Source organism: Coenobita brevimanus, chromosome 50 (assembly GCF_032717465.1).
Source record: "Coenobita brevimanus isolate Jiangsu-jjx chromosome 50, ASM3271746v2, whole genome shotgun sequence".
Lineage (NCBI taxonomy): Eukaryota > Metazoa > Arthropoda > Malacostraca > Decapoda > Coenobitidae > Coenobita > Coenobita brevimanus.
The window spans coordinates 11,042,877-11,070,255 of NC_137003.1; the positions used below are offsets into that span (position 1 = coordinate 11,042,877).

The 27,379-nt window shown below is 42.3% G+C and overlaps 1 protein-coding gene across 2 annotated transcripts in view; it reads left to right on the forward strand.

Annotated features, from left to right (window-relative positions):
- LOC145399620 (uncharacterized) overlaps window positions 1-9,348 on the forward strand; it is a 28,764-nt gene extending 19,416 nt beyond the window's left edge. Inside the window, exons 2-7 of one of the 2 annotated variants that reach the window (XM_080272162.1) lie at window positions 4,946-5,028; window positions 5,542-5,675; window positions 6,371-6,479; window positions 7,041-7,199; window positions 7,553-7,680; window positions 8,741-9,348. In XM_080272162.1, the coding sequence (XP_080128288.1) occupies window positions 4,949-5,028; window positions 5,542-5,675; window positions 6,371-6,479; window positions 7,041-7,199; window positions 7,553-7,680; window positions 8,741-8,778 (648 nt within the window). In that variant the 5' untranslated portion in view covers window positions 4,946-4,948 and the 3' untranslated portion in view covers window positions 8,779-9,348. The remainder of the gene's footprint in view (window positions 1-4,945; window positions 5,029-5,541; window positions 5,676-6,370; window positions 6,480-7,040; window positions 7,200-7,552; window positions 7,681-8,740) is intronic. The other variant, XM_080272163.1, reaches the window with a different exon arrangement.
- The last annotated feature ends 18,031 nt before the right edge of the window (window positions 9,349-27,379 follow it).

Sequence of the window (27,379 nt, forward strand, 5' to 3'; positions counted from 1 at the left end):
TAGTACAGTCGTCTGGGAAGAATCAAATCATTGCAGGTAAGAAACTAAGTAGGCCTATGGGTCTCCGTATCGTGGCATTTGCATTGTGGGACTGAATGTTATTACAGAATCTTTTACATTAATACACTGGCAAGATCTTGTAAATACCGTTAGTATGACATAAAAGAGAGAGAGAGAGAGAGAGAGAGAGAGAGAGAGAGAGAGAGAGAGAGAGAGAGAGAGAGAGAATACTCCCTTTTCGATAACAAAAATTCTTATCGCTTCTTGTCCTTCCCCCTCCATGGACTTAAAAGTTTCGTGAATCTACGCAACTGACACTGATGACTTTACTTAGTTACAGATCAGTGCCGTAAGCGTCACCTAACTCACTGATTCAATGCAGTGTTTTTCAGTTGTATTCTTGAGATCTCCAGACGATTTTATTAAGCTTAGGAGAGACTACTCGAACTGGCCTCCTTCAACGCCTTCACTTTCATAATTCTCCCAAGACCTGAGTAAAATCGCATGAAGGAAGCAAGAATTGCATATATAAAATACCATTGGATTGAAGACGTTAATACAAATTGGAGACTAATTTTCAAAGACTATAGAGAGAAAAGCAGGAGAGGCGACAGGGCATTCTGTTGCCAATAGCACAGACTTTATGCATCGAAAAATTCAAGTAATTTTCTCTGGCTTTACCAACCAATAAGGGCTTTACTTTGGGTTTTGCTTTCAGGTGCATAAACCATAATTTTGGACGCGCAGTAAGAGAAATAACTGGAACAAAACCCAGGCACAGTAATGAGACATGCGCGAGGAATAACGCTAAATGAAAAGAAGGGAACTGATGAAAGAAAATAAATACATATTAGGGAAAAACAGTGAAAAGTAAAGAACAAATGAATGAGAATCAAGAAGTCAGAAGGAAAAAGCTAAAACACGAGTAACCCAATCTACTATTAACAAAAGATTATGCAGATATATGGTAATGTAATGTCAACACAGTTTGCATTAAAAAAAATATATATTAGAAGAGGACGCTGAGGAGTAATGTGCAGAATAAAAACCGCGAGAATTGTGCTACGGAGCCTCTCATACCCACCTAAAATACTGAACTAAGTGGAACGGGACCTCAGTACATGCATGGTGGAGTGATCCTATACTATTTTTCCCCTAGCTTAGCATACCATTGCCATATTTCCATCTCGAATGCTGAGTCGTAATTACAGTTTTGCACTAGAATATGATGCTAGTCACGAAGAAATACTATGATCAGGATGTAGCGCCGTAGCACTGCCCTTTTTTCTAGCACTGAACTAAAGGGAATGAACTGAAGAAGAACGAAAATCTAGGCCAAGTTAAGGTAAAATGAGTATTGTGTTGTTGCTGGAGCTAGCTTGTATCAACTGAGAACGAGAAGCAGACACCTTCCCAAAATAATCGGAAGAAAAATGGTGATATGTGTGGTTATTTGTATCGCTCTTCACTTATTCGCTGATTTTGGTATGATTACAAGTTATGATAGGCTTGGTTATAGTCTTTAACATTCACGGTATGTAGAGCTGTCTGCAGTATTTAAATTCCTTCTTCGTGCCATTAACTATGATAGTTTCTCCGATAAACAGCGGCTAGCTACAGAGGGGCATTGGTAGATAGGTTCCTTCCAGTCACACCCTTGCCCCCGCCCTCCCTCCTTTGAAATATCGGATTCTTTAAGGTGTGCAAAGCGTGAAGCAGTACCTAAAAAAATTATATGCCTTGACCCCATTATACCCCCTCCCCCCATTTGCAGGGACCTGGCTACTGTTTATGTAGTACATTTATCTATAAGAAACAGGACAGGAAACTAAATATTCTGAAAAAAACAATTCTTCTGTTTGCCCTGATGCATACATATATTTCACTGTAAATTATTGTATGTAGCGTGTCACGTATAAATCCATTTCAACCCTACGTGTTGAAGCATATGTGTTGTCGATACAGGACTCTACTGTATATTGATTTATCTATATCTGTCTATCTATTGTCAGACGCCTCAAACCCGTTCGGGGTGGCCACAAATAAATAGCCTTCACTTCGCCCTGTCCCCCGCCATTTCATTGCCCTGCTCCCAACTCACACCCCCCTCTCTCATATACCTCTCCACCCCATCCCTCCATCTCATCCTCGGCCTCCCCCTCCCTCTCTCCCCCTCCACCTCACTCACATACACTCTCTTCGTCAGTCTTTAATCCTCCATCCTCTCCACATGGCCAAACCACCTCAGTGTATTCCTCCTAACGCTTCCTATCACATCCACATCCACACCACAACGCTCCTTTATATCCTCATTTGTCAGGCTGTCTCTCCACGTGACTCCACAGGCTCCTCTTCTTGATGGACTTGGAGCGCTAGTCCCATTAACACCTTGTTTAATCCACCCCTGCTTAACAGTCTTGAAAATATTGTCCAGAAAAACCAAGGTTAAAAAATATTTATATTGTTTACCATATACAAGATTGGGTTTTTCTCGTGTAGCCATTTTCTTTTAGTTACATTCAATGTATAACTACAGTAAAAATTTAGCCCACCCCATCCTGCAAGTTCTATGGCTCACCAAGTCTCAATCCCTTACCCATCATACTGTAGCTTTTCAGCTGATGATCACATTTAACACCTGGTATTTTTTACTTACTGGTATGTGTATTTTCTCGTACTTTATTGTATACATCTTGATTTTCTGGGACATATTTCCACCTTCTTTGCTGTAGGCTACATCCTGATTTTCTGGGAGACGTTCCCACCAACCTTGCTGATTTCCTTTGCTCTTGACTCTGTGGAATCCGGAATTTAATGGTGATCTCCACTCGACCCGTCAGTAAAAACTAGTTTGTCATTCCGCTGTTCCTCTGTGTCAACAGAAGTTATTCCAACCTATATAATATCCCATTCTATGTTTAAGCCTCAAGGAATAGTTTACAAACTCACTCAGATAAGTAGGAATAGAGACAAGAGGATGTTCTGCATTTTCCTCTCCTTACTTTTCCTGTAGATAAAAAATATAACTGCGATAATTTTTCTCTCTTATCAAAGACCTGTTTTTCATAAGATGAACAGGGTACATGGAAGTACTCTTGTCTCTTTCTTTGTCCTACCTGCAAACACAGATCCTTGTTACAACAGTGAGTATATCATATATATATATATATATGTTAGAGAATGCCACCTTTGGATTGGAAAGTCCAAGGTTGGGGGTCATTGTTTAGAGGAGTGTTTGGGTGTTTTCCTGGTCAACCTCTCTCTCTCTCTCTCTCTCTCTCTCTCTCTCTCTCTCTCTCTCACACACACACACACACACACACACACACACACACACACACACACACACACACCGTACTGAAGAGTTTGGGCAGTATTTAACCCAGTCTCTTCACATGTACAACTGATACAGGGACCTGGATTTCTGACCCGGCAGTTGCATGTCTTATTCTTAGGAAGGGCTTGGGTGCATCCATGTCAGTGTACCCGTGAGGGAATGAAAGTAATCCCGGATCAGTCATTTCACAATGTAAGATAAATTAACTATTTTATTTTTCCTATGTTCAGAGGATTTTAAGATGCATGGACATAACTACCTGCTAATTTGGGATTAAGAGCTGACTGCATAGCTTGTATCCACTCAAACTTTTTATAAGAAGCTAATGTTCAGACTTCCTGACCCAAGTGTTATTATGAAATAATCAGAAAGATGCTGTATTCCTGATGGTCCAGTAATTAACTAACCAGGTGCAATGTTCTGCACGGGGAGAAAGTCTCAGTCCCAGCTAATGCAGGCAAAACTGTGAGTGTTTGATTCTGGTTAATCAGTCGCTTACTGTTGTTCCACAAGGTCCGTAGACAAGTAACTGGCATTACACTAGTACTATTCGAGGTCATAGTGGCATTTTCCATTGTATATTGTCCACTGCTAGGGCTCAGTGACACGAAGGTTATGTTGCGCCACAAGCTGGTTTGTAAAAGAATCGGTAGTCCTCGAAGAATGAGTTTCCTAACTCATGTCCAGAACAAGTAGCGTAGTAAGGCTGAGTGTGCCGGATATGACGACTGAGTGAGCTGTGAACACAGACTGTTTGTGATGTAATGCAAACTTAAGTGCTGTGGTGCTGTCTCGTTGCTGTAACACTGTCTGAGCTGTAAGCTGGTGGTGTCCATAGAGTGTGTGGCAGTGTTCGGTGTTGTGCTACCGCACGAGTACTTCAGTGGTGAGTATCGTAGTGTTGACTAAATATTACATTACTGGCAGTTGAGTGCTACAGTGCCGAGTGACTGTGTTTTTGAGTGATCCAATTTTAAGTGCTGTATTTCTAATTACTGATTGCCTTATTAATGCCTTATACTGCTGTCTAAGTGCTGCGTGAGTGATCTAGTGCCCAATGAGTGTTGCATTATCCTCTCGCTGCTGTACCTGCATTTGATTTGGCACTGCATGTTGTAATCTTGAGTGAATGTTACATTATGCACTAGAGCGTTGCCTGAGTTCTGTAGATCTGAGTTCTGCATTGCTGAGTACAGTAATGCTAACTTAGTGTTACAATGTTGTGCACAATAATGCCGAGTGAGCACTGTTATGCACAGCCTTGCTGACTGGATGATGCATGCTGATTACAGTGATGCTGACTGAATGTTACAGCGCTGAGTACTCTGTTGCTGACTAAGTGTTACAACGCTGAGGACTATAATGCTGACTGACTTTTGAAGTGCCAACAAAGATTGTGTTATTGTGTTGAGGAAGTGCTTTAGTAAAGAGCGTTACTGTTTTCTAAGATCTGCAAAGCTAAATGCGTTAGTGATAACTAAATGTCTTAATATCAACTGCTGTGAGACAAACTGACAACTTGCTGCTATAGCATTGTTGTCGAACTATTCTGCTGATTTAGAGCTGTAACCTAAACATACTGGTAACTAAGTATGACCATCTCTTCAGAATATGATGGCCGGCGTGAGTCTGATGGTGGTGGGCCTCCTCACCCTCACACACCTGCCCTCCACCCTCTCACGGAGTCCAGTGTAAGTCCTCCGTTTTTTCGTCATTTACAGAATATTTAATGTAGGCCAAAGAGTTAAATACTGCAAGATTATTCCATTCCAAATGAAACTACTTACCTATTTACATATTGTGTAGCCACAATAAGGAAGCTTCGCCATAACTATTTACGGTATATAAGGTATGAAATTTTGGCATCATAAACAACTCTGTGGCCTTTAAAAGTAGTTCAAGGCCATTCACGTTTGGAACATGTACTTAGATTAACCTAAGGTAGCTTCCTAAGTAACAGCAACAAGATCTTATGACAAAGGTGAGGAAGAACTCATGGGTACATTTTACATTTGCCTCAGTAACTCGCTAACTGTATGCATAACTGTAACTATAGTCCTTTCAGACCTTTGCCATTGTTTCTAACAGTGCAACGTTCTAAACACTGTCACTCATCCTATGTCTTACTAGTCCATTTCTGTCTCCTGCAGGGTTCAGTCAGTTTCATGATTTCCCATTTACACCACTCCTGTCTCTGTTCTCAGGATGGTGGTGAACAGCTGGGGTGAGAGGTTCTGCCGTCCCTCATTATGTGCCCTTATAGAAGCTCGTCAGTGGAACTCCTGCTGCAAGGACCATGGACAGTGCTGTGCCTATGCCGAGCTGGCGAATCCTAAAGGTAGGTAAAGGATATATGTATTATGGATGCGGTCGTAGTTAAGGTAATAATGATTGTAGAGGGGTAGTGGATAAAGGGGTAATAATGATTGTGGAGAGGTAGTGGATAGGGAGGTAGCTAAGGTTATGATGACTGTGGTGATACTGCTCGTGATGGGGCAGTATACATCGCACATCATACCCAGTGGAGAATGAAACCCTCTGTGGAAAAAAAGTTATCGGTTACGACATTATAGTACAAGATCTGTCTCCTCCTCCCCCTAAAAAAAAAAATCGGGGTTTTAGAAGACTTTGTTTTAGTATTTCAGTGTTCTTTTGTTACTCTCGGGATGTCTGGGGTACAGAAAACCTCGAGGATCAAGGCTTGATGCGTGCAAAAGAATATAAACTCCGTTTGGAGGAGTTATGAAAGGAGGTACGTACATATGCTAGTTCTTTTTCTTGTGGAAAATGTACATAGCGAGTTTCTCCTTAAATTCATAATGCAATGAACTCATGGCAAGAACAAAAATTACCGGTATATTGTAGGGAGTGTGAATTACCCTTCAGTATACAGTACTGTATGTGCACTGTAAGGAGTGACAAAGGTACTGTTATGCAGGGGATAGAGTGGATGCACATATTATAATTAATGAGCATCATACGGTCAAATGTCACTGGTTTAATATGAAGTGTGTCTCCCTTGTCCTTCCACAGGACCCTATTCTTTTGAGGAGTCAGGTGAGGTCGACTCAATGGAAGCAGAACACCACAACCCTGTCGCTACACCTGACGAGCCAGACACTTCCTCTGACCAACTACCCAGGTATGTTTCTCTGTATATTGTCAGATGCACCGTCATTTCCGTCGTTTTAGATAAGCTTTTTTTTTTTCTTTTAGTTACTGGTTTCTTAATCCTTTCGACGTAGGCCATATGAACGTATTGCACTGGGCAGACTTTCCAAAGACAATTTTGTTCAACAGATGCGAAGCTTGCTACTTAAATGGTTTGAAAAAAGCTACCTTGGCAACACCCTCGGATTAATGTTATTGACTGGATTTAACATGAATTAAAAATATGGTCCATGGCTACGTAAAGATCAGCTAGGTCCATGTATGTTTGTCTCAGTCGCTTGCCCTTCACGACTGCTGATAGAAAATCATTAATTCTCAACTGCAGTAGCTTGCTATGTGACAATGAAAAAAAAAAAGACCCAAGAAAGTAATCACAGCTTCAGTCTAAGTAGAATGGAAGCCTATTCAAGCATACATGATATGTGACTCTAGACGCTGTATTACCAACTGCATGAAACAGGAGCAAACGTAACAATATTATCAATCTAGGCAGATACGGGTTGTAATAATATTCTCTTCCTTATACCCACAGGTTTGAAAGGCTGCATGCGACCCCTATTCCGCAGCTACAGCCGCAGCCACAGCCACAGCCGCAGCCGCAGCCCCAACTTGGGACCCAGCAACCTCCCAGCTACTCCTTGGTCAGACTGCCCAAACCCGATAATCCTCCTCCCAGATCCTTTAATGAGGTGTAAGTAGAGAGAGAGAGAGAGAGAGGGTGTGTGTGTGTGTGTGTGTGTGTGTGTGTGTGTGTGTGTGTGTGTGTGTGTGTGTGTGTGTGTGTGTGCGCGCGTAACACACTGATAGAATTAGAGAATTAGAAAAATGTGCTGTATATAAGATGGAAAATTAAGTGTGCTTGTCTAGAAAAAAGAAAAAGAAAGCTTATATTGATAGAAGAAATGCTGAAGCTAGGAAAATTTGCTAAAAAATGATGGAGAACTAATATGGTTGTCTGGAAATAAAATATAGCGAGTGGAATCTGAGTGAAGTTAAGAAAATGTGCTACATATATAACTGACGACTAATTGTTGTGATGTACAGACTGCAAGCTAAGAACAGGGAGATGTGCCGGCCACGTTACTGCAGCCTCCTCACCAGCAACAAGCAGAAGCAGTGCTGCCGTGTGTACAGGCAGTGCTGCGCTTACGTTAACTACGCCGGCGATTCAGGTCAGATATAATACTCAGAGTTCTGTATCTCACCCATGTCTAAATACAAAATCTGACTTTAGCTGAGTAGATTACTAGAGCAGTCCCGAGCATGAGAGGATTTAGAGTATGCTATAGTCGAATAGAATACTAGACCAGTCTCGATCATGGGAAGATGTCGAGTATTTGACATTATCTGAGCTGTAGAAGGAAAGTAGATGATAGCCATATGTCTGCTGTCCATATCACTAACCATTCGAATCTAATGACGTAGTTTTTTTGTTCATTATGCCCGCACCAGACGATTTTCTTAAGCTTAAGGAAAACCTGTTGTTAAGAATAATCATGCGATGTCACAGCTCTCCACATCGAAATGTCAACCAGTTGGTTTTAGCAACAGTAAACTATAAAGGGCGTCCTGGGGCTGATTGGGTGAAACTTTCTTCAGGAAAGGGTAGGCAAGTCCATAAATTTATGAATGTCAATGAACAGTGGAAAAAGTAATATGAGAGGATTATATGGAGTTACATGGAGAGACAGACAGACAAATGAAGTAATGAGACGTTGCGGTGTCGATGTGGATGTGATCGAAAACGTCAGTGCAGTCAAGGTGTTAATGATTTCTAATTTTGTAAATCTAGACTTTCTTTTAACAAAACTGACTAGAGCTATCCTAAACAAAACTGCCTAAATAAGTCCACAGCCTCATTTTGCCTTCATTTCCCTCATGTATATAAACTCGGCACACATGCGTCTGAAACTGCTGTTGGTAACTACTGTATTTACCATAACATTCTCAGGCTCATGCGACCTTCTCCCTGATAAAGGTTATCTGGCGTTGGCTGGAAGAAATTATTCAAGTTGTTCCGACCATGAGAATGTTATTAGTGACAGTGTTAAAACTCTCACGCTCATCTACGTACCCACAGGTAGACTAAATTATCTGGCGTTAACTGCATCGAGCTATTGTTTTTGTCCTGATCATTAGCCAAAAGTGTGTATTCTGTCTAAACGTGTGTGTGTGTGTGTGTGTGTGTGTGTGTGTGTTATTCTTTATTATCAACTCTATAACTTATTTCAGATCCCTTCTACATGGAGAAGGATCCAGTCTGGCTGTAGAACTTCGCCTCCACCCACCAAGGCCATCCCACCCATACAAATAACATTTAGTTTTAAGAAGAAATTATTAAATTAAAAATATATATATTAAATTAAAAATAAAAGTACAAGTTACGGTGTAGGCAGTACCCTACACGAAGTAGCAAGAGAAGCACTGCAGTTAGCACGCATTTAACTCTGAATAAGGTGCATACCTAGTTATTTCCAAACGGGATGCATCACGTGCCTTACCAGACTGTGTACTGTATCAACTGAGATGTGAATTCTTCACTTGCTCTAGGCACCGATTTTTTATTATTAAACAAAGTGTATTTCAGAGTATATCAGTGTTATGTATTTATGAAACAAATGATACCTGCGTGTTGCTGTTGGTGCGTCTGTACCTTATTTGGCACATATGTACTGCATTAAGTACCTGTGTACTGTATTACGTACCTGTGAATTATGTAATGATATAAAATGTTGCATTTACGCACCAGTGTACTTTCCTGTACAGCTGCATGCAGCTGCAGTCAAAACTGTAGTCCTGTCATCTCATTTGTATATTATGAAATATTATCTGTGGTATGATGAGATGTTTTGCGTTTAATTGACTTTCCGATTGGTTTTGGTTCCATTATATTCTCGTTGATTATCATTCTCTGAAAAAGAATTTAATGTGAGTGTATGTTGTATATAACAGACAGAAAAGGAGGGGGAGGCAGGAAACCCGCAAGGTTGTTGGGAAAAAAAAAGAAAAAAAAAGGAAGCCAAATTCAAGATCCATTAATTTCGAGATGTCTGAACACATTGCTTTTCAATTAATAGTTACCACAGACAGAGGTAAATACATCTCGGGAAAGCAATATCAGAGTTATCTTACTGCATTATATGAATCGCTGTGAAAAGTAATTATGTCATTAAAACATGGGACTGAAAGGTGTGAGACTGCGATGCCAGGCAGGTGTAATGGGCTCGATGTTATGAAGGAGAGATTCAAGGAGATTGTTAAGAAGAGTTATTACCACTGAGATAGTGATTGTAAAGAGATAAAGATGCAAGAAAGAGAGAGAGAGAGAGAGAGAGAGAGAGAGAGAGGGGAGGGGGGGGGTTGAAAGGAGCCAGTAAGAGCAATGTAGTTGATGAGACGAACAGCCTTTGATTCCACTCCGCATAGAAGCGATGTATTTGGGAAGCCACCCACACAAGAGAGTTATACTTAACACACGACACCTGTACAAAGCTAATGTGATCTTTCCATAACAGGTCCCAGGAAAATAAAACTGCAAAGAAAGAAGAGACGAAGAACTAACGTGTCGAATATTAAAGGATACTCCTAAGCAAGAATTTGTTCGATTGTAAAACACAGACACGGAGCTTTTAATGCATCAAAAACAAGGCTTATTTTACCCCAGTCAGAAATAGAAGACAAGTCAGGAACCAGGTGTGCCATTACCTCATCCTGTGACTGCTGAAGTAACTGCTGTGATGAATGCAATGAGAAGCAGTTGCAAAAGTGAAGGGTGCAGTCATCAGCGTATGAGAGGGTAATGTATAACACGCAGCTCAAAATATAATTGAGAAAGAGACGAAAACTGGTGACAGGACAGATTCCGTGAGATATACCATACTTGATGGCTCTAGAAGAAGGAGAGAGGACGTCTAAAATACCAGGTACAGAATAATAAGAGAGAAGGCCAGAAATGAAACCCAGAAAGGGAGATAGAAACCATAAGAAAGTTGTTTGGAAGTTAGTGAATTGTGCCTGATTAGGTCAGAAACATTGGAGATGTCAAGAGCAATGTACAATGGTTTCGCCAAAGTCCCAAAATAAGGATGACCATACGTCAGAAAGGAAGGCGAGATCTCGAATGGAACATCCCTGGCGGAAAGGTTATGACAGGAAAGGTTATTTTGTTGTAGTTAAAAACTGGTTTATAAACATTTTGAAACACAAGCTATTAAAGCAACTGTGCGCTAGTTAGAGCAGAGAACGGTCATCCCTATTTGGGATAAAATGACTGAGACCAAAGCATGCAGCAAGAATGAAAGGTACTCAGGCTGAGACAGGCGAAAGAGCTTATCTATACATGATGTCAACACGGAAGCAAATTTTTTTAGAATAGCAGGAGGACTTCATCAGACCTATATGCTTTATTAATACTGTGGCCAAAATGGGCAGAAAGTACATCTATTGAGAGATATTTAATGTAAGTCGTGAGAAAGTCAGAGGAAAAAAGAAATGGACAGATGGCAGTGGAAACGTCAAAAGTGGAATAAGACGAGTAATTCTACGCAAAAAGCTATGCCTTGGTTGTAGATGAAACAAGTACAGAGCAATCTGAGTGAAATAAGAGGGGAGGGGGAAGAAGCAAACTTAATAACAAGCCGTGCACAGATGGCTCACACGTCACCAGTAACGTCTGCGTAATACCTGTCAGCCGCGCACAGGTGCCTCACACGTCACCACTAACATCTGCTTAGCTATTGTGTTTTGCTCCGAGTTGGGAATACGCTATTGTTAGATTTGTTATGTCCAGATTCAAGAAGTATGTCACTTACAGTAACAAAATATCCAACAACGCGTTATAATGATAGTTTTAGATAAATCGTACCTATATTTGCACGCAAAATTCCACTGCCAAGGGCTTAGGCTGTCAACAGTTATTTCATCGATAATAATACTGCCTTTATAAAATAGTACTGTATATCTTCCAATAAGGCCTATATCTCAACGTTTTCCCAGACTGAACGGGAAAACGATAATCACCTTATTTTCCGTTGTATACATCACAAATATCGTATATTAATGCTGTTATTAATGTAAAGTTAGACGTTTAGCACTAATTCATTAAGATCCATCCTTGAGGCTCGAGTGAAAGATTAAATATAGTACCCACATTTCCGGTGATTGGCTGCGGGGCATGAAGCCGGAAAGAGATGACATCTGATTGGCTGTGTGACGTCACTAGCTACCCACAATGCAACAGCCGACCAGGAGGGCAGACGCAGGCAAGGAAGTTACCGGTGTTGTATTTTGTTGGTGTATTTTTGGAAATTTACCAACGTCTGCTGCACCTACAGAAGACTATGGGCCACATCAGCGGTGTGAGACAACAGCGAGTTGCCAGAACGAGACAGCGTGTGTCTAGAAGCACAAATGAACGGGTAAGGCGTGTGAAAATAGGAAGCTTGTGCTGGTGTCAATATGGCAGGTGAGAGAGTGTGAGGCGTGAGGTTTGACAGCGTGAGCCGTGAACCTGACGCAGTCCCATTGTTTTCCTCAGTACCATCAGTATAGTTTATGCACCTTTCATAGACGGAAAATTTTATCATGTTGCAGCAATTTCCTTACAGATCAAATAAGACAGAATTACATCACTTTGTAGCACTTTATGATTAGCATTGTGTTGCCGTGTTACCCTAACATGTGCCTATCGCCTCCTTTCCTGCTGGAGGGGGAGGGGGCACCCACCACCATTACCATTGAATCAACCACCACCACCACCACCATCATTCATCCACCACCACCACATCCAACCACCATTACCACCACCACCACACCCAACCACCATTACCACCACCACCACACCCAACCACCATTACCACCACCACCACACCACAACTCAGCCACCACTACCACCATCACCCAATCACCACCACACTACCATCACATCACATCACCCTACCACCATCACGCCATCTAAACACCACCACACCACGCCACACCACCCAGCTACCACCACCACCACCACCACTCAGCCACCACGTCACCATCACCACAACCACCACTACCCAACCATCACCACTACTACCACACCCAACCACCATTACCACCACCACCACCACCACCACATCACCCTACCACCATCACGCCAACCAAACACCACCACCACACACCACACCACCCAGCCCCCACCAGCACCACACAACCACCACCACCACCACCACAACCACCACTACGCAACCACCACTACGCAACCACCATCACCACCCAACCACCATCACGCCATCCAACCACCACCACCACCACATTACCCAACCACCACAACCACACCACCCATCCACCACCACCACCACCATCCACCACCACACCACCCAACCACCACAACCACCACCATCCGCCACCACCACCACACCATACCACCCAACCACCACCACACCACACCACCCAACCATCACCACCACACCATATCATCCATTCACCGCCACCACCACCACACCACATCATCCATTCACCGCCACCACCACCACACCACATCATCCATTCACCGCCACCACCACCACACCACATCATCCATTCACCGCCACCACCACCACACCACATCATCCAGTCACCGCCACCACCACCACCACCACACCACATCATCCATTCACCGCCACCACCACCACCACCACACCACATCATCCATTCACCGCCACCACCACCACCACCACACCACATCATCCATTCACCGCCACCACCACCACCACCACACCACATCATCCATTCACCGCCACCACCACCACCACCACACCACATCATCCATTCACCGCCACCACCACCACCACCACACCACATCATCCATTCACCGCCACCACCACCACACCACATCATCCATTTACCGCCACTACCACCACCACCACACCACATCATCCATTCACCGCCACCACCACCACCACACCACATCATCCATTCACCGCCACCACCACCACCACCACCACTTGCATCCTGAGCTTTTCATTAACGTAATTCATAACAGTTGTTCAGTGTGTGTGTGAGAGAGAGAGAGAGAGAGAGAGAGACACAGACAGACAGACAGACAGACAGAGGAGGGGGGAGGGAGGGAGAGAGATGAAGACAAAATAATAATAATAATAACTCACCGGATCGCGAGGGTTAAGGGTGGTATTCTGAGAGGCTGGATATTTGGTATCTGCTCTTACTTAGCGATGTATTTTGCACATTACACATCAGTATTATTTTGCATGTTATTGACGAAAACCATGTCGGTATTAAAACGATACAAATGGTATACAGGAGAATGTTAATGAGTAATGAACGGGATAAATCGCTTAGGAAAAGGTGCTACGAAGCCTGCCAGTGGATGCAAGTGTAAGGTAGCTCTATGATACCGCTGATAAGGCTCATATCCCAGAGATATGCGAAGGCGGCATACAGACGAGGCATAAAAATGAATTAACACAAAAGGAAGAGGCTGTCGGGCGGCGCCAAGTTTTGAAAAGATTAGCCTTATTGTGGGAGATTTCGTAGTACCATTTCCTCGGTAATTAATTTTGCATTTTACACCATTATTGATTTTCATATTATCTATCACTTTTAAAATCGACATAGATTGCTTTTATAACAAACTGAAGGATTTATGGTATATGCGAAAAGTAATCGCCGAGGAAGAGACACTTCGGAATCTCCAACGGCCCTCGTGAGAGATTACGGCTGAAGCTTTAATGTCGGCACAATAGCAGGTCAGAGTAACATAGAAGAGAATATAAACGAGTATGATGCAAAATAAATCATTGAAGAAGAAGTGTTACGGAATGATCAGAGTTAGTTGAAAATTAATCCGTAATATCGCTGCAACGGTGGCCTTCGCATCACTTTTTCCTTAGCGATTTATTTGCAAATTAGGCCCCTCTGTTATCTTGTATGATTTTTATACTTTGCTAATACCGCCATAGTTTGCATCAATCTCACACAAGAGGATATTAAGGTTGAGTGCAAAATAGTTCGCCGAGAAAGAAATGTTACGAAATCTCCTATATGAGAGATTCCGGCTTAAATTTAAATATCGGCACAGTTGCCTCCGTAACATACAATAGAATATTAAGGCTTAATGTGCACAATAAATCGCTGAGGAAGAGGTCTTACGAAGCCTTCCCAGTCGGGGTTGAAAATTAAGCCGTTATCTCGTTGAAATGGAAGGAGTTTTAGCATCTTTTCCTGAACAGTTTATTTGGCATATTACACCTTCCTGTCCTCTTGGACGTTATTTATATATTTTTTAATATAGTCGTAGTTTCTATTAACACCATATTAGAGGATATTAAGGTGTAGCAGAGAAAATAAATCGCCGAGGAAGGGATCTTATCAATCCTTCAAGAGGTGTCCGAGATAACGGTTGCATTTCGAGTTGGTGATGTTGTTGTTTTATGTTGTGTAAATACCTGACGTTATGTACGTCATTGTTTGAATGTTTTTGAAGTTTTTAAGCTGCCTAAATCACCATACATATGAGTGTAGTGCAGCTGCGCTGATGCGTGAGATTTTACGTGTGTGTGTGTGTGTGTGTGTGTGTGTGTGTGTGTGTGTGTGTGTGTACTTAGTTTTCATGGGTAACATGGTCGTAGGGAAAAAGTATCAAGTCGGGGAAAAATATTATAATAGTCGAGGGGAAAATACCTTAGGCAGGGAAAAAGCTGGATTAAGGGAAATTAATCGTAGGAAAGAAGGATCTAAGAGGAAAAAATTATCGGTTAGGGAAAAATAAAGCTTAGGGAAAAAAAGATCCTGGTGTAAAAAATATTTAGGGGAAAAAATTAGTGTAGGAAAAACTACAGTATTAGTGAGGGAAAATGACCTTGAAGGGAAAACAATATAGTTACTGATGAAAACTATGAAAGCTGAGAGAGAGAGAGAGAGAGAGAGAGAGAGAGAGAGAGAGAATCTGTATATTTCATTCATCTCAGCACTACACGGCTTTATTTACATTAACCGAGAGAGAGAAAGAGAGAGAGATCATAGCGGTGAAGTTAATGAAGGCTATAATAACCCCTTCAGTTCGAGAAGCCTAACTAGAAAATGCACGTCTGAAAATAACTAAATTAAATCAAAATAAGTCGCCATGTGGAAGGGGTTAAGGATGATTTGATTTATTAAGGGAGGATGGGAAGCCAGTCCTCTCTTCCTTCACTTCCTCTTCCAATCCCTCTTCCTTTCCTCTTCCTTAACGTTTTCTTTCTCCCACTTCCCCCCCTCAATCCCTCTTCCTCTTCCCTCCCTCCTCTTGTCCACTTTCCCCTCCTTTCTTCTCCACTCCTCGCCTCTTTTCTTTCCTCTCATTTTTTTTTCCTCTCTCCTTCCTCTTTTCCTCCCTCCTCCCTCCTCTTGTCCTCTTTTTTCCCCCTGTCATTTCCTGCTTGCTCTCTTTTCTCTTTCCTTCCTCTTTCTCCTTCCTACATCCTCTCGTCTTCTTCCCTCCTCCTTTCGTCTCCTTCATCCAGTCGTCTTCTCTTTTCTTTCCTCTCCTCTTCCTCTCTTCTTTCATTTTCCCCTTTCCTCTTTTTCCTCTTTCCTCTTTCTCTCCCTCCTCCCTCTTTCTCTCCCTCCTCCCTCTATTCGTCCTCACCCTCCACCCAAACTTTTCATTCAATTTGCTTTGAGTTGATTATATCCACCTTGAGAGTCTGCCACCTGCCCTGCCCTGTCCTGCCCTGCCTTGCCCTGCCCCGCCCTGCCCTGCCTTGCCTTAACCTACACTGCCTTCCTGTACCAGATCTTACCCTGCTCTGCCTTACCATATCATCATCACCACCACCATCATCATCATCATCATCATCATCATCATCATCATCACCGAGCGAATAATTTCTTTTTTCGTACGAGATGGACTGGAACGAGATTCCGTTGGGATGGAGAGAGTGGAAGGAGAGAGGAGGAGGAGGAATGATAGTTTGAGAATAAGGGGGATGAGAATGGAGGTGGAAGAGAAGAGGAGGAGAGATAAGACGATGAGGAGGAGGAAGAGGAACAAGAGGAAGAAGATTAGAAGCAGTGAGTGAAGTGCAGGTGTAGAAGAAAGAGAATATGGAAGAGAGGAGGTACAAGAGAAGGAAGGGAAGATGGAAGAATCAGAGTTAACGAAGAGGAGTGGGAAGAAAGAGAGAAAGAGGAGGCAGAAGAGAAGAAAAAGATCGAGGAGGAGGAGGAGAGGAATAAAAAGGAGTAGGGATAGGAAGAGGAAAAGAAAGAGAAAATGGAAGAGGAGGGAACGAGAGAGAGTATAAGTTACAAATTGTGACTATAGTGTGGAAAGGAGGAGGGGGTGATGTTTCAGGAGAGAGAGAGAGGGGGGGGGGAATAGCGAGAGAGAGAGAAAAAAATAATTGTCACCGGATCGCGAGGGTTAAGGGTGGTATTCTGAGAGGCTGGATATTTGGTATCTGCTCTTACTTAGCGATGTATTTTGCACATTACAAATCAGTATTATTTTGCATGTTGTTGACGAAAACCATGTCGGTATTAAAACGATACAAATGGTATACAGGAGAATGTTAATGAGTAATGAACGGGATAAATCGCTTAGGAAAAGGTGCTACGAAGACTGCCAGTGGATGCAAATGTAAGGTAGCTCTATGATACCGCTGATAAGGCTCATATCCCGGAGATATGCGATGGCGGCATACAGACGAGGCATAATAATGGATTAACACAGAAGGAAGAGGCTGTCGGGCGGCGCCAAGTTTTGAAAATAGCGCCTTAATGTGGGAGATTTCGTAACACCACCTCCTCGGTAATTAATTTTGTATATTACACATCATTATTGATTTTCATGTATTTTTTCACTTTTAAAGTCGACCTAGATTCCATTTATAACAAACTGAAGGATTTTTATGATACATTCGCGAAGTAATCGCCGAGGAAGAGACACTACGGAATCTCCAACGGCCTTTGTGAGAGATTTCGCCTTTAGTTTAATTTCGGCATAATTGCAAGTCAGAGTAACATAGAAGAAAATATAAACGAGTTTGATGCAAAATAAATCATTGAAGAAGAAGTGTTACGGAATGATCAGAGTTAGTTGAAAATTATCCGTAATAACGCTGGAATGGTGGCCTTCACACCACTTCTTCCTAAGCGATTAATATGCAAATTAGGTCTTTCTGTTGCCTTTTATGATATTCATGCTTTGCTAATACCGCCATAGTTTGCATCAATCTCACACAAGAGGATGTTAAGGTTGTGTGTGCAAAATAGTTCGCCGAGAAAGAATTGTTACAAAATCTCCATGGCCTGTATGGGAAATTCCGGCGGAAATTTTAATATCGGCAGAGTCGCATCAAGAACAACCAATAGAATATTAAGGTGTAATGTGGACAGTAAATCGCAGAGGAATAGGCCTTATGAAGCCTCCCAAGTCGGAGTTGAAAATGAAGCCCTTATCTTGGGTATGGCTACAATTTTTTGAAAATCACCGTCTGCCGTTCCTGCGAGTTCTTGATACGGCTGCACAACTCAATTGTTTACAGTTGTAGGTGTTGCGAGATTACACAGAGCAGTGGTGTTCCAACCCTCCCTCCGAACCCGGCATCCCTGTGTTGCATGTCATGTTAGACTTTTAATGGAATTTGGAGGTTTGGAGATACAGGCTTCATTGGTGATATCAAACTACGTACTTGAGTCTGTTCAACGTAGGTGAACGATACGTATCTGTCATGAAGCATTTACCCTGTCATGCAAGACTTTCAGCCATGGATTTCTTTTCTGTTCATGGAAGGTTATTGCGTGCTGATCTTGTGGAATGCTCGAAGATAATGCATGGCCAGACATCCGTAGATTGTTCCGGTTTTCTCTAGTTGTGGGAACTAGTGGTCATGTATATAAGTTAGCACATACTCACTGTTCCCTTGACTGTCGTAAGCGTTTTTCTGTGTTTGTATTATGGACCTTTGGAACTCCCTACCTTCCTTGGTTTTTGAGCTAGAAGAAAATGGACTTTTCAAATTGGTCTTCATGCAAGCCTTGTAAGTTATTTGAATACCATGACTGAGGGAGAGCAAGAGACTAGCAAGGAGAGTGTATTTGAGTGAGATGGAGGGGGGAGAGAGGGAAGGGGGAGGCCAAGGATGCTGTTGCAGCAAATATTAGACTTTTATATTCAGCTGATAGGGTATATAAGAACCTGGAAGCAGTAAAACAGTAGCTACGGTGCAGTCCCAAAAACTGAGTTTCTGATATTCACAATTTTCCAAAAGCCTCTTGATGCCAGCTGTTTTTGATTTAGCGAATTTCACTGTACTGTCACCATTACATTAACTCCTGTGTGGTGCCTGTTCCTTAAGCTTTATTTTTTGTCTTGCTCAGGGCAGTGAAGAGGACATTAGCATCATAAGAAGATGGTGGGCATCAGGATGGCGGTGTGGCCTATGTGGCGACACAGTCTCAGCTGGCAGTGGAGGCAGCCCCAGCACTGGTTCTTTCCCAAGCTTTGCCACTGATGCCTCTCCCAGGCCACTCCCAGGCACACCCAGGCCACCCTTGGACACCCAGGCCACACCAGGGATCAGTATTTAGCTTAACTTTCCAGTATATCAAGCCACTCAGCACCCTTTCATCCTAAACTCCAGGTCTGTCAGGTCAGTAGGCTTAGTTCTATATATTCAGTTTTCATCATAGATGCCAGGTAGTGTAGTGGTTATAACATCCCAGATGGACTCACAGAGGATCCATACGTTTAGTTGTATGGGCAGCACAGTCAGGCCTCGCTATACATTTGTTTGCAATGTGGCTGGAGGTTTTTCAGTCACATAATGTCTTCAAGAGAAGTAGGCATCTCATCTTCTCTTAAATATACTTGACAATAATAGCCAAGCCAAGGGTCCTTACACCTTGAAGAGAATAATTAGGCTACCCACAGACTCACAGAAGAACCATTTGTGTAGTTTTTTGGTCAGTACAGTCAGGCCTTTCTGTACAATTGTTGGCTGTGTATAGTCATGTGCTGCTTACTGTCCCTTTGCACGACGTCCTTTTGCTTTAACGTTAGGGGACCCATAGGAATATAATGGAAATAAAAAAAAACACACTGAGGTGGTTTGGCCATGTGGAGAGGATGGAGGGTGAAAGACTGACGAAGAGAGTGTATGTGAGTGAGGTGGAGGGGGGAAGAGGGAGGGAGAGGCCGAGGATGAGATGGAGGGATGGGGTGGAGAGGTATATGAGAGAGGGGGGTGTGAGTTGGGAGCAGGGCAGTGAAATGGCGGGGGACAGGGCGACTTGGAGGCGATTTGTTTGTGGCCACCCCAAACGGGATTGAGGCGTCTGGCAAGAGATAGATAGATAGAAAAAAAAAAAAACAAAGAACGGGATGTAGCAAGCGTATGTGGGTACAGAGCAGTGTTGGTGCATCACTGATGGCCTGCCAGCATCCCAAAACAAAGCCATTATGCTGCCAGCTGTATGTTACACAGTACATGTATAACCTATACAGATACACTGTAATACTGTTCATATGTCTTAATATTTTTCTTTTTTTCCCTACTTAAGCTACATAAAAGCATTAAAAGTACAGTATACCAAAAAACAGTAAAAAGTTTACGAACAAGCAGTAAAAACTTTACTGTAGCCATAACAGTAACATGAAGACCAGCCACAGGCAGCCGTGTCCAGTTGCGTGTTTACCGCCGCTTTCAAGTGTTCTTGCGTATCGATGCATCAGTTTTTCATTACATAATGTATTATTGTCTGCTGTACTTTAAAAGTAATATACAGTACCATATATACCATATACCTGCACATATATTACAATGTACATAAGTTACAGTGGTCGCTTAACCCCTTCGTTACCGCATCTCCCCCCCTCCCTCGCTCAGCTACCCCCCCTGCCAAACCGAATTTCCCCCAGGCCTGGCTCTTTCGTGGGGTAGTATTTATTTTATCATTACATCGTTTCTATTTGCTTTATATTACTTATTTTTGTATTAGTAAGTAGATATTGACCACGAGATGTGTTTATGATATGTTAAAATAATGTACATGACAATAGTACATGTCTGACCAACTGATTTAGTAAACGTACAATATACAGATAAATATAGTAGATAGAGATATAAATCAATGATTAGGGAGGAAAATAATGTTTGTATTATTTACCTTGTAAGTATGAAGAAGATCCATGAAGAATGAGGAAGAAGACAGGCAGGTCAAAAGTAGGTGGGGGTGGGGTGATGCGCTTCTAGGCCAAACTGATACCAGAATCATTATCACTTTCCCCACTATTATCGCTCACTTCACCGTCATTTTCGGGCATGTACTCCTCATCAGAGTTGCTCACAGTTATGTCAGATTGTGTTTCGTTATCGTCAGACACTTCTAAGTCACTATCGACGTCAGATTCATTGCCGTAGGACGCCATGACACAGAAGTAAATCCAAATGCACTGACACATTCGGCTGCTTGAAAAACACTACGGCGTGCTCCCACACACTTTCCCACGGTACCACCACTGTTGCTAAGCTAGGAACAGTCCCCTTACCAAGAAGCGTTATCTAGCTATATTATGTCACGTGTTATAGGGCATTATATGTACCAAATTCAAAATATATAGGGTACAATGACCACAACATATCTGAGTCATTTACATAAAACTATGTCCCATGGCAGGGGCATATGGAAGGGGAGTGTGGCATCAGTGACAAAATTGCCATATGTCATCACACATGGGATCACAAAGCACTCAGACCGAGAAAGAGGAAGCCCAATAGGCCCCTATAATGATCGTGAGTACCCTAGTACTCACGATCATATTCGGTTCCGCTGCCGACATTTCATTTTGAGTATGGGAGTACACATTTCGGAAATTCGGTAAAGAAGGGGTCAATGTCCAGATCACTTAACGTCGTACTTTTCATAAAGTATTGTGGATGGTGAGTGGTGCATGGCTGTATTAGGGAGCTCCTCCACTGACAAGAATACAGGCCTAACCATGAACTTGGCTGAAAGAGGTTGGAAATCTTGACAGGTTAAAACAAGCCTGCAGTAATATAGCATTGGATAACATAATATAACATTGGATACAGGTCCTGATGAGTAGGTAATGTGTCAGGCTGAGGGATGTTACCCGTACTTTGTTCTGTCTATCTCTCTGTTGCCAGGCACCTTAATCCTGTGAGGGGTGACTACAAACGGATCGCCTCTGTGTCGCCCTGTCCCCTGCCATTTCACTACCCTCCCCCCAGCCCACATCCCCCTCTCTCATATACCTGTCCACTCCATCCCTCCATCTCCTCCTCGGCCTCCCCTTCCCCAACCTCCCCACCATGCTGTGTGTGTGGATAGAGATGATTTGGAAGTGTTGCATGAGTAGTGGCATGGAAGGCTTTAGGGTTGTTTTCTAGTTGCAGTATGTTTATATGGATTAGCATCTTCTTAATATGGTTTTTACCTGGCTCCATTTTACATATAAATCCATTTTACATAATGTCATGAGAAACCTAACCCTTACTTAAGTATGATACCATGGCCTGTATTTTTGTCACTTAGTCTCCCAAACACCTCTTCCTAAGTGATTTATTTGACTTATTTGTCCTTGCATTCTTCTTCTGCCATATTTAAATCATCCTCATATGACCATACTCTCCATAAATACTGTAAAAAATTACATTAACCAGCCATATCCAAAAACAAATCACTAAGGAAGAGGTGTTGAGAAGCCTATATGTACTGTACAGTGTAATATTGTGTTGACAGATGGAGTGGCCAGCTGGCTATGGCCTGCCTTGTGGCTGAACTGACAGTGTGGTTCAACTTGGCTGCCCCACCACACACCACCCTCACCACAAAAATGGACTCTACCAGGTTAGAGCCTTAACACCAACCATGCATTGATTAAGTCTATATTGTGAGTGGTATAGGAACCTTCATATTGCCTATTCCTCAGTTATTTATCTGGCATATTGTACTGGAGGATGACATCTGGGTGCGGAAATTGAGAAGTGATGAATGTTGGGGGTTGGGTTGCGAGAGGCAGACCAAAGAAGACCTATGAGGTCGTAGAGTGTGACCTGAGGGATAAGGAACTGGATAGAGAGGCTGCCAGAGATCAAGCAGTGTGGAGAGCCGCCATTAGGTGACCAAGACCATCGCAAGGAAGCATGTTGGAGCCTTTCTAAACGTTATGATACAAATGATACAAAGATGAACAGAGGAAGGAAAATTTTTTTTTAGAAAATTCCCTACACTAGATTACAGGTGTCGTCCATTCATAAAAAATCTGTAACAGTTAGAGACACTAGTATTGTAGGAGTGAATGATAGACAGAATATTGTAGAGGTGGATGATAGATTAATATTTTATAGGAGTGGATGATATATAGACAATAGTATATATAGGGGCAGATGATAGATAAATAGGTAGCTCAGTCATATAGAATTTAATCTTTCAGACTGAACTGGAATTTACTGAGCATGGCAGTCAAGTGGGGTTGGTGGAGGATTAGTGCCCCTCCCTGTAAAACAATTAACTCAAAGCCCTTGGCCACCCCGTCTGGGATACATGGCGTCTGGCAATGAATGAATGAATGGCAGCCCCATTCATCAGCTTGTGGATGGACCCAAGAGACTGGCCGACAGTGGCTGACATGCGGTTCCTTCACACCTCAGAGACATAGTGCTTGGGGGTCATGGCGTCCTGGATTTATCAGGCACCCACATCAGCTCATATCTCTGATTGGGGTAAAGGTAATCATGTTTTTAATGCATCAGAAATTCAGTTCTTACATCTATCAGCCCAACAGAACCTTCCACAGGAGTACCCTCTAATTTTTAACAATATCCAGCTCAATCCTGCATCATCTTTAAACATACATGGGGTTTCATTCTCTCGGAATTTATCTTGGAAAGACTATATTACCTGTTGTAAAATCTGCTTCCAAGAGATTAGGTGTGCTAAGCCAACTTGTACCTTCTTTACCCCAGCACAGTTGTTAAGTTTATCCACGGGCTTTATTCACCCTTGTGTAGGGTACAACTCTCAGCTGTGCGTAGGCTCCCCACATACAGCTCTTCTCAACAAGGTGGAGTCAAAGGGTTTTATTTTCTGTGTAGAGTACAACTCTTAGCTCTGGGGAGGCTCCCCACATACAACTCTTCTCAACAGGGTGGAGTCAAAGGCTTTTTGTCTTATTATCTCTCCTCCTCTTACTGGCTTCCTTCAGCTTTTCTCTTTGCCGCCATGTTGCATCTTTATCTCTTTTCTGTCCCTGCTTCAATGGTCACTGCTCCTCTGAACTGTCTGCTTGCATCCCTCCACCATTACAGTGGGCACGTGGAACCCTTATAGCAACAAACTCTCATTCCTTTTCTGTCCAACTCTCTAATGCAAGAGTTAACCATTACTCCCGGTCCTTCATGTATGCAACAGGTCAACTCTGGGACTGTCATTTCCTGTCAGTACTTCCTACTGCATATGATCTCCAGTCTTTCACGCACAGTGTGTCCAGGGATCTCAAAATGTACCATACGGATCTAGAATTTGGCTGTCTGTTGTCTTGTGTTTGTTTTTTCTTGGAGGGAGTAGTTTGTGGGCTCCTGGCCTTTGGTTCCTTCTTCCTTGCATTTAAAAAAAAAAAAAAAAAAAAAAAAAAAAAAAGCTGCCTCCAGTGCATCAGGAGGCATACATTAACCCTTCTTTGGAGCTGTGGTTAGTTTGTCCTCTGTATTTCTAACCCTCTCATGCTTAGGACAAGTCGAGGATTCTGATCACCTGATGTCTAATGATTTTATTCTGTTGAGTATAGAAGATTGGTCAGTATTCCCGTCGGTTAAGGAAGCTCCCTAACACCTCTTCCTAAGTGATTTATTTTGCCTGTTACATCTTACAGTCCTCTTCTGTATTAAATTCTTTCAGTATTACCATACTGTGCATAGCCTAAAGCTCTCTAACATCTCTTCCTAAGCAGTTCATTTTGTTTATTACACATTACTCTCCTCTTCTGTGGTGCATAAATTCTTCCAGTAGCTCTCACCATACTCAGCATCAAGCTACCTAACATCTCTTCCTAAGTAATTTATTTTGTTTATTACACCTTACTGTCCTCTTCAGTGTTACAAAAATCCCATCATTACCACCATACTCTATAAATAATCCACAAAAGGATATCAACCAGCTATATCCCAAAATAAATCGCTAAGGCGGAGGAGTTGGGGAGCTTCCATGACTAAAAAAAGTAATACGAACTTGGGGTGTGAGGAATTAGTTGGAGAAGAACAGGGAGGCTTTAGGAAGGGAAGAGGTTGTGTAGATCAGATATTCATTCTTAGGTCTTTAGTGGAAAAGTTTCTAGAGAAGAGAAAGAAGTTGTATGCGGCTTTCATGGATTTGGAGAAAGCATATGACAGGGTGGATAGACAAGGATTGTGGAAAGTGTTAAGACTATATGGAGTAGATGGGAAGTTGTTGAATGCTGTGAAGAGTATGTACGATGGTGCGAAGGCTGCAGTGCGTGTGGATAGTGAACTGAGTGAATTTTTCTGTTTGAAGGTGGATTGAAACAGAGATGTGTCATGTCTCCATGGTTGTTCAGTCTGTATATGGATGGTGTTATAAAAGAGTTACAAGGTAGGACAGTGGATGTTGTTGTCAGTTTGTTAAGTAAGATTCAAACCCTTTACCTCTTATCCCATAATGTTGAAGCTTAGAGAGGAGGATATGGCGATCAGCTGTATCAAAAGCTTTTGATAAATCAGGAAATATGGCCATAGTAAAGTCTTTGTCATCCATTGCATTTATAATATCAACAGTAAGTGTCAGAAGTGCTGTCTCAGTTCTGTTCGTACGAAAACCAAATTGGGAGTTACAAATGATGGTATTGTAAGTACAAAATTCATCAGGTTTATTATAAACTAATTTCTCTAATATTTTGCTCAGTGCTGGCAAAACTGACACCGGCTGATAGTTACTCATTAATTTTGTATCACCTTATTTGTAAATGGGGATAACTTTGGCAATTTTTAACTTTTCTGGGAAGGTTCCTGATAGTAGAGTTACATAGATGCAGAATGATAGGAATAATAATCGAGGCAACTTCCTCAATAATGCTCATAGGGATATCATCATACCCAGGTGCTGGAATTTTAAACTGCTGGAAGATATTAAGAATTTCACCTTATGAAGTGGGAGGGAGTGTTAGATCATTTGTGTTTCTGTTTCCAAGATACATGTAAAAGTTGGTGGGTGGTGCTGTGATTGTTTGTGCCATATCTTTCCCTATATTTATAAAATAATTGTAAATGGTCCCTGAGTAACAGGAAATTATTTGGCTTGTCACTCAGTGTAAAGCTACATCAAGTGGAAGGAAGAGTACTAAATAGTGGTGGCACAGATGAGAGAAATAGGAAGAGACGAGGACAGACACAGAAAAAGAATGGTAGACATTAGGGAAGAAGTAGGCAGCACTGCATCAAATGAGTGGATGATTGGCACCCCCCCACCTACTACCATGTTTAATGTAATGTAACAAAATAGCAGCAGAGTTACATGGTGTACAAAATGAACTATATTTATCATTATGTATCAGATGAAATGTATGCAGTGTTGGTTGTGTGTTTGTGTTTGGATGTAGGTATTTGTATATGATTTGCCCTGTGGTTGCATTGACAAGCCCACCACAACATACTGGCAGGTCCTGGCTGGTGCTGGCCTCAGGTTGGCTAGGTCAAGTAATAACCAGGCCTTTGATGTACTGTGGAAATACACCACTATGTTCACAGACTTCACTAAGAGGTAAATTTCAGTGGGATGAGGTGGAGTGGAGAGGTATATGAGAGAGGGGTGTGTGAACTGGGAGCAAGGCAGTGAAACGGTGGGGAACAGGGTGACATGGAGGCGATTTGTTTGTGGCCAGCCGTTACGAGATTGAGGTGTCAGGCAATAGATAGATATATGGATTTATTTAATTTAGCTGTGTAGCTTTAGATGATGAGTTTTCTTGTGAGTAGTAGCAGTAGTAGTTCTAGCCCCAGGTTCTTCTGAAATGTGAACCCAGTGGACTGCAGACTTAAGTTCCCTTTCTACAGTCCACCAGCCTCATTTTGAGAGGATAAGGAAGTAGTTGAAGGACGATTCTATAACCAGGCCTTTGAGCCACCCAGATCACATGAAGGCTTCCTTCTTTAGTGCCCTCTTTGTGTATTAGCTGGAGTAATTATATATGTTAGCTGTTTGAGCCCCCTCCACAAATACTCATCATTACTCTCTTCACAAGTCCATCCATCCATCACAAGTCATTTTTTATTATTAATGAGTGAGAAAGGATGACATAGACCAGCTAACAGATATATCATTTTCTCAGGAGTGTTACTGAGCTGGCAGGACAACCAGCTTTGTAAACCTGTCTCATCACATCCCTACTGGCAGTGTCCCTGGTGATGGCTGGTACTGTCCCTGCCTGAACACATCCCTACTGGCACTAGCCCTGGTGATGGCTGGTGCGGGTGATCTGGATGTTGTGCCTGTCATCCGACGTCTCCGGTCAGGCGGTGGTCCTGCTACTTCTGCTGTTGGGTTAGTGTTACTAATGTAATGAGTTGTGTGGCCTTAACCCCCTTGATCTTGAGGATATTTTGGCTACAGCTAGATGATTTTATTCATGTTAAGAGAGATGGCAAAAGAGCAGCACTCTGGTAATCAAGGCTGACTAATGCAAGAATGGAATATTTGAAAATATAAGTAATATTTGTATATGTAGTTGGCATTACCAGTGGATTGGGGCCAGAAGATGTGAAATCTTGAAAGAATTGATGCATAATCCAGTTTGGGTGCACTCAGTTAATTGATTAGGGGATAGAACCTTGTTTAGATATACAGTATTTTGGCTAGCACATAGAGCCTTGTTTAGGTATACAGTAT